The following is a 10961-nucleotide window of genomic DNA, read 5'->3' as shown; positions in this document are numbered from 1 at the left end:
GGCCGTGTATCTGCTTAGTTGAGTCCAAAGGGTCATGCATAGTATTGTCATGACCCCGAGATTGATTAATATAACTTTTAAAAGACTTAGTTTTGCTATTCAAAAAGCGGTAGCGGCATTGCCCGTTTACCTTCTATTTCACAGAAGGACAAAAAATCAATACATCTACCATTGGTTTTATAACAACACCATCCCGGATATAATTTCTAATCTAGTAGAGGTCTCATGTTCGAATCTTGCTTCCACTCTTTTCTTATCATAAGCTATTAGACCATCCGTAGTGGGGCGTGATTTTTTAAAAAAAATTGAAAAATAACGCCCCAAAACGCCCCCACTACCATTACATGGGGCGTTATTTTCTTTTTTTTTTTGAAAAAAAGGTGCTTCGGCGTTTTGATTAAAACGCTCAACTTGTTGCTTTGTCTGACATCATGTTTGACTTTAGAAGGGGGCATACCAATGGGAAGGAGTATGGTGGACAAGTGGGCTGACATGGAAGGGCAAAAAGCTTTTTAAATAAGTTTTTTTGTTTTTTTTAATCTTTTTTAATGATTGGAAGGGCATTATTGGCATAATGCCCCATTACACCACTTTTGCTATAATGCCCCAACGCTGACTAGGATGCCACGTGTCGGATAATGCCTCATGGTGGGGGCATTATGTTAGTTCACCACTACACATGGTCTTAATGGTCACCTGCCGGCCATAGTTAAAAAAAACGGCTGAGGCGTGCGCCTCAAGGCGCGCCTCGAGGCTAGGCGACGAAGAAACAAGTCTAAGGCGGTGCCTCGAGGGGGTATTTTGTAGTGCAACTCATAGGGCTGAGGCACTAAGAAAAGTTGCATCTCGAGGGGTTTTATTATTAACTTTTGATGTTTTGACTTTTATTTTTCAATTTCAAACATTTCAATTCTTTTTGGTGTATTTTGAAGTTTGTAATGAATCTCGTGATGAAATAAATTAGTATTTTATTTTTTATAAGATATATAATTTTCATATTTATTTTTTAATTATGTTTCGGGCTTAGGCCTCGATTCGCCTCGTGAGGCAAAGAGAAAACGTCTCAAGGCACGATTCCATATTTTCAAACCTTGCAGTGCCAACACAAGCTGCGATTTACCAGATCTTGTTGGTTACCAGGCAGGCTTCGTGAGTTTTTTGAGATAAGGTTCTCATAGTTACAAAGAAAAAAAAATGCCAGCAAACACACCTAGAGAAGACACTTGCAACTCTAAAGATCGGTTCCAGAAAACATGAAAGAAACTTCATGCAATTTTCAAGCAACCAGGCCATCTTAAATAATGTTATTTTGGCTCTTGTACCATTTGTCACACACAAAATTTGTTTTAAATTAATTGTGTTAGACTTGTTACATGTTTGTCTTATCGTCCTGAAAACAAAAAAAAAAATATATTCTTTTCTAGTTTTTTTTTTTTTTTTTTTTAACTCTTTAACCATAAGAACACGTTACCAGGAAATTTATGGGACTCCACCAATACTCTCTTAGACCTCTATGAGAGAGAAATCAAACGCTTTACGACTGCATCACTCTTTGACCTGTTTGTCGCTGATTTTGGAAGTTATTGTTGGCTAAAGATGTTTGTATTTAAGTTTTTTTTTTTTTTGGTAGGATTGATGTGGTGTTCGGTCTGTAGGAACATAAGTTTTTGTTTGGGATTTTTTGTTTGGGATTATACTCATGCCAGTTGAATCAGCAAGTAATTACTGAAATTTTGATTTTACTATGTTTATTAGTGGTAGAGATTGGGTGTATCATTTAGTTTTGTATATATTAGTTGCAGCTCCTTTATGAGTTTGTATAATTCATTTTAGTGACACTTATTAGTATTGCAAAGCATTTATTAGAATTAAAATTGATTTTTGCATAGGTAATACACAAAGATTTTGTTATGTTACAAAAATAACCCTGGCTCTAACCGTCAAACTAGCTTTGAACGTTAAGAGGGGGGGGGGGGGGGGGGCACCCCTGGCCCTATGAAGCTTCGCCCCTGCTTTCCGCCATGCTTGTGTTTTCGACTACCTAGGCAAATACAAGAAGTAGAGTTCAACCCCGAAACAACAATGTCCGAAAAGCATGCAGCTCATGCCACAAACAAAACTTAAACTTCCTCCTTAATTATAGATATAAAACACACCCTATAAACGTGTAAAAATTTCAAAGTAACATTCTATTTAACATTCGCGTATAAAACCCATTTCGACAATTACAAGGGGATGTGGACTTGTCAAGCTGCTCATCACCTATAGATGATGTAGACAGTATCATAACGGCTTACCTAAATCGGGTTCAGCAGTGCATAGTCTTCAAGCAATTCTTGTGCTGTAAGAAAATTATTTTCCTGTTGTGGGTTCCAGAACATCTTAACTTTCTGTAAAGTGATCAAAAGTTAGCAAAGAAATAGGAAACTCATGATTTACGGGATAGGAAACAAGGGCAAACAGGTCTCACTATTAACAAAGGTCGGGACGGGTTGGGTAACGAGTCAAAACAAGGCGGAACAATCCAAACGTATTTGTGACCTATTTGACCCACTATTAATGTTTGAGTTATAGGCAATGTTGCCACACATACTTCATCAAGTTTTTTTGAAATTATTATACTAAATGATGTGCTAAAAATGATTACAAAAACAATCCAAATGTATTTTTGATAAAGCAATATTGGAGATTATAAAACATCTGGCTACACTTTAAACCACCCAGTTGACACGTGCGACCTTTTTGACCCGTTAGAAATGAAATAAAACCCAAAATAACGCCTTTAGAATCAAATGGGTCGAAATTGCACACTCTCCTAAATTCATGATTAATGAGCTAGAAAACAAGTGCATACAGTTCTCACCTTAATATCTCTTGAAGGAATAGAGGCCAGTATTTGCAAGGCATTCTTCAACTGTGCACTGCTTCTAATGGGTGGCAGTTTAGATACACCGTCCACAACCACGATGATGGTAACCTTCAACCAGAAGTACAGAATACTTTTCAGTCAACATTTGATATGGCATGTTCAAGAAGGGCTGAAAATCATTAAATAGTTTTAGCAAAATGTGTTTCAGGTCAACTATGCCAATTTCGACACGAATAAATGTTAACCGAAAAAAGCAACATTTTAATTTTTATTGATAATCATATCGAAAGCACCAACCACAATATACTCGTTATTAGAACTCTGACTTGTTGCACTTTTCTTTCCGATGTCATTGGCATTGACGACATCGAATTTACTCCTTTCCTCAATAGAAAAGCGATTAAATAGTTTATCACATTCAAATAAACTCCTCTTTACATCCACCTGCACCACATAATAAACCAAAATTCACCGCTCCAAGAAAGGTAAAAAAAAAAACTTCATATTCAAAATTTTCAAGCAGAGGCAAGATGCGAAAGGAAATAGCCTAGTGACTTACAGAGGAATAACCAGAAATGCAATAATCAGGATGCCGAAGAAGAGCTAGTGTTGCCTCTGTAACCAAAATCAGAGATTATATACACATACACTGTACACATATGCATACACGAGAGAAAGTGATATACCATATTAAAACTTATAAGAACCAGGGCCCTTTGTTAGAAAACAATGGGAGGGCCAAGATTCAATATATAAATGCACTCACTTACATATTGAAATGAACTGTGATCAGGGGAGGACCCAATGCTTTAGCAGCCGTAGCATGGGCTACGGCTCAAGTGCGTATTCGTAGTGTATTTTTTTATATTGGGTGATTGCACGGTAATTTTTTTTTGGGATACCCCTGAGTTAATGGGCTAGTTCTGCCACTGACCGTGATCATTGATTGCTAAAGGAGAACCTCAGAACCATATACATATAATAGCAAATAGTGGTTCTTTTAACGATTATCATAGTAGCAAACAAATTGATGAGTCACGCTCATCATAGTCGATAACATAATTACCTTGTAATGCATAGTTCAAGCCCGAGGTGGATACAGCAGCAGCAATCCGCTTGAGATCGCTTTGCAGTGATCTATTCGTACTCAACAGGCCAACCTTAAAAACTTAAAGGGTTAGTAGTTATGACACATGCCATTACATACAATTCAAATCATAATATGCATCACAGTATGAAAACAGCAGCAGCATTAATCCTTGAAAACTAGAATACCTGAAGCTTGAGGACACTTGTTTGAGCTGGAATTAGGCTTTGTATTATAAGGTAAGACATTAAAACCACAGGAAATGTTAAGACAGTTAGAGCAAAAACAAGTTGTGCATAATAACGGACCGGATTTCTGGGGTAAGAGGATGCTGCCGGGCTGCTGGTCTGAGTGTTATAAACTTCAGAAGAAGAGGATTCCTGGCCACTCATTTTGCAACGAGAAGCATGATGGTGATGATCATACAAAAAGAATGATGCCTTGACAACATTCTCCATTGGCCTCCAAGTCACTCCATTTTTATCTCTCATGATGAAGAAGCATTTGATATTGAATTTTGTGGAAACTTCAATGCAACAAGGATAATAATACTTCCTTTCGAGAGCAATAATATTGCGGAAGTTTTGTTGGAGCATAGGGTTGGAATTGAAGCTGGATTGTAACAGAAAGTGTGTGCTCGCCATCACAGAATGTCCTGCTCTGCTGGTTGGTTTTCTTATTCACCGATATTTTCTGGTTTTATAATATATGAAAATACACATACACATAATAACAAATCCCTAAAATTACTCCAAAACCCTAAGATATCTCATTTCCATATAAAATCAAACCTAATTAAGGATATGATCTAATCCTACACAACTATATATTATTATACTCAATTTCTTTAGTTAAAGCAGAAAACTCATAGCATACTAATGACGGTGGAGAAGTGAAGGGGAGACCGGAAAGCAGGTTGATCCAATTTTGCCATGGAATCCGGGAATGTAGGTTCATCGCAAAAATCAAACAGTCACACACGTAGTTAAAAAGATGTTGATCATGAGGGTTGGCTTCACTCTGCACCAGAGTTTGAACCTGCATCTCTCAAGAGCCTTTCACCGAGATTATTGGCTTACGGATGACGATATACTTGTCAAAGGTATCCTATTATTAATTTATCGGCTTCGTATCTCCGTTTGAAGAAACTTATATGATACGTAAAGGTATGCTATGCGTTGGTTGTTTTTTAATTCATATTTACTGAAAAAAATTTAAAACTTTCTACGTAATTTTTTTTTTTAAATTAACTATTGGAGGTTTATCTAGGCCTGTAAACGAACCGAACAAACATGAACATAGGCATGTTCGTGTTCGTTCATTTAATTTTAACCGAACACGAACATGAACATAAACATATAATCGAACACATTTTTTTGTTCGTGTTCGTTCATTAAGAAATCGAGCATGTTCGTGTTCGTTCATGTTCGTTCGTTTAAAGCCTAAACGAACAGTTCACGAACATTAACGAACATAAACAAAAAAACTGAACATATTTGAATAAACATAAACAAACATAAATTAATATGATTGAACAAACAAGTCTAATATATTACAATTCATCTGAAACACATCTAAATTAGAGTTCACAAATATACTAATTAGTCATATTAATATAAGTAGTTAGAAAACCTAATATTAATATAAATCTAACTATTTATGTATTTACTAAAATTTAAACGAACGTTCATGAACATAAATGAACGAACATAAACGAACGTTCACGAACATAAATGAACGAACACAAGGTGTGTTCATGTTCGTTCATTTAATTAAACGAAAAAAAAAATTTGTTCGTGTTTGTTCGTTTATTAAATAAACGAACATAAACGAACTTCCCGCCGAACAAGTTCATGAACAGTTCATGAACGTCCGGTTCGTTTACAGGCCTAGGTTTATCCATAAACTTGATTTGAGTTTAAATGGAAGTTTTAAAACTTTATACGTATTTTCTTTTTTATAGAGATTTAAATGGAAGTTTTAAAACGTTATACGTATTTTCTTTTTTTGTTATAGAAATCGAACTATTGGAGGTTTATCCTTAAACTTGATTTGAGTTTAAATGGAAATGATATATTTAAGGATTTAGAGTGATTTTAGGGGTTTTGTTACCTATGCTTGAAATATATATTGTTCATGTATATATAGATATAAATATAATATTCGTAAATAAAAAAATCAAGACCGCTGTGATGGCGATCACACACTTTCTGTTACAATCCAACCATTTCCCTGCCAAATGGCAGCAGCATAATAATATTATTACCCTGAAAAGGAACTACTACTACTCTCCTTGTTGCATCCCGAAATTCGATATCAAATGTTCCATTGTGAGCCATAAGCCTCAACTGGAAAAGGATTTTGGTGAAAACAGAGGCGGAGAGGGTAGATATTTTAAAAAAGCTGCTACTGATAAAAATGGAGTGATTTGGAGACCAATGGAGAATGTGATGAAGGCGCTACGAATACCAGTAGTAATAACTGGTGTTTTATTGTTGTATGATCATCACCAACCCCCCCTTGCGCTGGCGGATTCGGGTGCCCAGGCATCTTCTTCTGAAGTTTATAGCACTGAGATCAGCAGCCCAGCCTGCATGGAGCCATCAAATGGACATGATCAGTACGAGATACTCCTAATATTTCCTCTTGCTGTTGTTTCTTGGTTAATAATAAAATGGTTAGATGATAAGTTATTCAATTTCAAGGATTACTTCGTTTGCTAATTACATATTTCGGCTATATCTCAAGTTTTAAGTTATGGCATTCATGTAGAATTCTTACACGTACCAAACACCATAATTAGTCTTCCTTTGTTTACCGCTTTTTCAGTTATGCCCGGCATTAGTTCTGGGTAGCAAGTTAGATTTGTTAGATCATTGTAAGAACTTCCGCAATGGTTTTAAGTTATGGCATTCATGTATCGTTACCAGATATTACTTACTTGTGAACCTTTAGTGTGATCTGCTTGACATCCAAAGTTGCATTCTATCTTCTTTATTATGCACTTCAAGAATTATTTAAGTTATTAATTAGGCAATAGTGAGTTATCAAATGCAAGTTTCCTATAGGGTATGTTTGGCATGTAGCTTTTAGGACCTTCTAGCTTTAAGCTTTCATTTCAAGAAAAAACTTATACTCAATAAAAAACCTTGTTTGGTTGAAGGATCTTTAAGCTTTTAGGTTAGAAGTTTGAAGCTTTTGGTTGAACGCTCCTACTAGTTGCGTTTAGAAGGAGCTAGAAGCTTTTAGGGGAAAAATGATGATTTTAACCTCTAAAGATAATAAACTTTTTAATGCACAAGCTTTTTAAATTTTTAGTTATGTCCATTTTGGTCATTTTATACATTTTATTAAAAGCTCCGGCTACTCTGCCAAACACCAAATATATCTAAAAAACTACAGCTACTAGCTACCAGCTACAGCTTCCAGCCACCAGTTATCAGCTTCCAGCCACCAGCTACTTTTGCCAAACATACCCATAATCTATATGTTCCATAGATACACACATATCTCTGCTTTTGACAACACTGTGTTAGTGTCAGTAATATGATTGGAGGATCAAAAATCTTATTAAATTTTATTTAGCCAGAGACACATAGGCTGGTGGTAGTTAAACTGCAGAATGCAGTGTGATGCTTATTATGATTTGCTATGCATGCATGATGCACATGTTTTGAAACAACGTTCCTAAATAGGCTAATTAATGCCATTTGTGATAACTACTAACCACGAATTTCCTAAGCTAGGTTGGACTGTTGGGTTCGTCAAGCACATCACTGCAAAGTGATATTAAGCGGATTGCTGCTACATCCACCAAGAAGGGCTTCAGCTATGTATTACAAGGTGATTGATTGCGATGTGTCACAAATATTGACTTCTATTATTTAATGTTTCTGTAAAACAAAACACTATTTGCTATTATTAATTTGTATATACATATGGTTCTGAGGTTCTTCTGCAGAGTCAACACTAGTAATGTATGTTGTTTAGTAATGTATGTTGTTTTGGTTGCAGAGTCAACACTAGCTCTGCTTCGGCATCGTGATTACTGCATTTCTGGTTATTCGTCTGTAAGTCGGTAGACTATCCATCTTCAACATTTTGCTTCTGCTTAAAAATATGAAGTTTTATTACCATTTTTGGGATGGTGCAGGTGGATCTAAAATGGAGGCGAGGAGAAGGTGAGAAACAATTTAAACACCTTTATATTGAAGAAAGGGCTAAATTTAACGAGGAGACTTTGGTCGATGTCAGCGACATCAGAATGAAAAGTGCAGCAAGTGAGAGTTCTAATGACGACTATGCTGTGGTTAGTCTTTTGATACGATTATCATGATATCTTTAGAGTTAAATGCTATTTTAGTCCGTTTGGTTTGAGCCATTTTGCTAGTTTAGTCTAAAGGTTTCATTTTTCGCATGTGGATCCTAAAAGGTTTTACCGTTGCCATTTTAATTCACTAGGTTAAATTCATCCATAATTTCTGTCAACCAAAAGGGCAATTCGGTCATTTTATATGGCCGAATTGCCCTTGTAGTTAACAAAATTACATATAAAATGATCAAATTGCCTTTCTCGTTAACATAAAAAAATGGATGAAGTGAACACAGTGGACTAAAATGGTAACGGTGAAACTTTTTTGAACCCACAGACGAAAAATAAAACCTTTGTACTCATATCTTTATCTTAGGAGGTGGAATCATGGTGGAATGGGTAGCTTTTGTTGAAATTGGCCTGAAACGTTTTTTGCTAAATATATATTACTACAAAATAGTGTCTACATAAATTGAATCATTTAATAAATCTATCTAATATTTTGAATAAAAATAAATTTAGAGGTTCATCTATAGGTTCATAAACATATTTTAGGTGACTTTCAACCCGTATATAGTATTATTATTTTTACCCATTTAAACCATAACCTCAATAACTCATTGATAAAAAAATAGCTTACAATTGCGACATCTAACTTCTCTCATATTTCTCCCACATTATGCCTCTTTTTTTGCTTGATGTTAGTAAATACTAGTCTAAGAATTCGCGAGTTTCGCAGGTGGCTTAACACCAACTAAACACATAAAAAATTCTAAACGTTAAAGTGTTAACCTGTGATTTGGTAAGCCTAATATTTTGAGACTGTTGACCACATCCCAATAGTACATCTCCCTAATGTTCGTTACATGTTAAGTTTTTGTCAACTAAACCTTCATGATGTTTTCATGCCTTTTGGCCAATATGACTTGAACCAGCAGTGTTAACATCTAAATATACATTAAGACATGAACGTAGAGTCATAGATAACACACACCAATACATCTTCGTAAAGCTACTAACGAACATTGTGCCAAAAAGTTGTATGTGAGCCGAATCCACAAAATGTGTTTAAAAATTGAAATCTCTTTCAATGTGTGCAATAAAACATGTTCATGTTAAACAGGAACATCAAACCTAACAAAGAAGAAAATCTGTTGCATTTAAAAAAATAAGAATAACCGATAAACCAGCAAATTACGATACCTCGGTCACGTGCAACAACTCCCAGTGTAAGCAACGGCGTTTCAAAAGCACTTCTGGTATGCCATACAACTCAAACAATTCTTTTGTGGATTCTCCAAGATGAAGAAGATCGTGACGGTAACCATAAGACTTAGAGTCTGTTTGGTATAGGGTACCTAAATACAAAATACTAACAAAAAAATAAGCAAAATTAGGAGTATCATTTTGGTAAATAAAAAAAATAGGGAATAAATTTTTAATCCTATAAGAAATTTAGATGGCTTTCTATAATTATAAGCACTATAAATAAGGAAATACATTGAATTTCTACATTTCTTAAAATATTAAAAAAAACAATATGCAGAAACATAGATTAACCTATTTTAGTAGAAGTTATTTAGAAAGTTCATAAAAATATTAATATAATCATTTATATCATTAACATAATTAACATCATTTACGAATGTTCTAAAATTATAAAAATACAGTCAACTAAAATTCGAATCAATTACATATTATTTCAATAAATATATCAACCTATTTTATGCTAACTTAGTTATTTAAAGGAATACTATCATTTGTATATAATCTTAAATCATTAATTTTATATTCAGAAGGATTGACAGTCAAAAAACAGATAGAGTTCTAACTATTATTACTATATTTTTAATATTTGTACATAAACAACCATGGTAATATATTTTTTTAAAATAAACAGCTATCTTAGTATCTGAATATCTGAATTTCTTAATATCTACATTCTTCTTAAATATGATTGTTATATGTACATATCATCTAATATAAGAAATTAGAATGTGGTTTACTATTTTAAAAGTTGTTTCTATATGGTTTTTGATCTATCTTTTATTTAACATTCTAATAATACAGAGTCACATTTTAAAATATTTATGATATTACGATAATTGATGATGCGAGAATGGGAATACAAAGTACTTAAAACATAGATTAAACTTTTTAGACATGGCGTATTTGATAATCATATATTATATTATATATTGTCATTATAGTCGTTGAAACCACAGGTAAGATATAATAAGATGTAATAACTTTAACTTCAAAACCATAAACCAGTTTAAAAACTAGTAACCATAACGAAGTTAATATCTATCATATGAAAACAAAAAACCAAACATAAATGTCAAAGAACTAATCAGTATGCCTCATGTGAGGTACAACCAATTCAACACTCAAGACTTGGTCAATTTCATCAAAAGAATAGTAAACCGTGTCACCCACCTGAATGCCGGCAGATTTCATGAATCTCGACCAACTGGTTAATGCATAACGAAAACAATCAACTTTCTTTTCACGTCTGATACCGTTAATAAACTCATTTTGCGGACTCCGATGCAGAAGTCTGATGGTGATAGGGTTTAAACCAAAATCAAGTTTAGCCATCCTCGAAACAGTATCAGGCAGCCTCTATATTGTTTTAAAAATAAAAATTAATAAGAACATGAATCTAGAAAGAATTATGTATTATTATGTCA

The 10961-nt window shown here is 34.2% G+C and overlaps 1 protein-coding gene across 3 annotated transcripts; it reads right to left on the bottom strand.

Moving 5' to 3' along the window:
* Positions 1-1971: 1971 nt before the first annotated feature.
* On the bottom strand, positions 1972-5106 carry LOC110885132. Of its 3 annotated transcripts, XM_022132826.2 has the most exons (7): positions 4145-5097; positions 3936-4029; positions 3429-3484; positions 3167-3313; positions 2864-2977; positions 2298-2390; positions 1972-2041 (listed from the first exon to the last, which is right to left on the bottom strand). In XM_022132826.2, the coding sequence occupies exons 1-6, from the start codon at positions 4598-4600 to the stop codon at positions 2298-2300; spliced, it is 960 nt and encodes a 319-aa protein (XP_021988518.1). In that variant the 5' UTR covers positions 4601-5097; the 3' UTR covers positions 1972-2041. The 3 variants fall into 3 exon arrangements, with proteins under 3 accessions (XP_021988518.1, XP_021988517.1, XP_035839833.1); XM_022132825.2 differs by lacking the exon at positions 1972-2041 and having other exon boundaries at positions 2106-2390; positions 4145-5096; XM_035983940.1 differs by lacking the exons at positions 1972-2041; positions 2298-2390 and having other exon boundaries at positions 2901-3038; positions 4145-5106.
* Between the last annotated feature and the right edge of the window lie 5855 nt (positions 5107-10961).

Source organism: Helianthus annuus, chromosome 15 (assembly GCF_002127325.2).
Source record: "Helianthus annuus cultivar XRQ/B chromosome 15, HanXRQr2.0-SUNRISE, whole genome shotgun sequence".
Taxonomy (NCBI): domain Eukaryota; kingdom Viridiplantae; phylum Streptophyta; class Magnoliopsida; order Asterales; family Asteraceae; genus Helianthus; species Helianthus annuus.
Note: the sequence above shows the minus strand (reverse complement) of the source record. Positions and strands in the feature narration are given on the sequence as shown.

What these genes read in the sequence shown, in the direction of transcription:
- LOC110885132 (XM_022132826.2), bottom strand. Translation starts at nt 4,600, where the DNA reads ATGGCGAGCACACACTTTCTGTTACAATCCAGCTTCAATTCCAACCCT. An exon ending in CAAGTGTCCTCAAGCTTCAG is followed by an intron (nt 4,030 to 4,144) that starts GTATTCTAGTTT and finishes TAAGTTTTTAAG; the next exon opens with GTTGGCCTGTTGAGTACGAA. An exon ending in TTCCTTCAAGAGATATTAAG is followed by an intron (nt 2,391 to 2,863) that starts GTGAGAACTGTA and finishes ATCACTTTACAG; the next exon opens with AAAGTTAAGATGTTCTGGAA.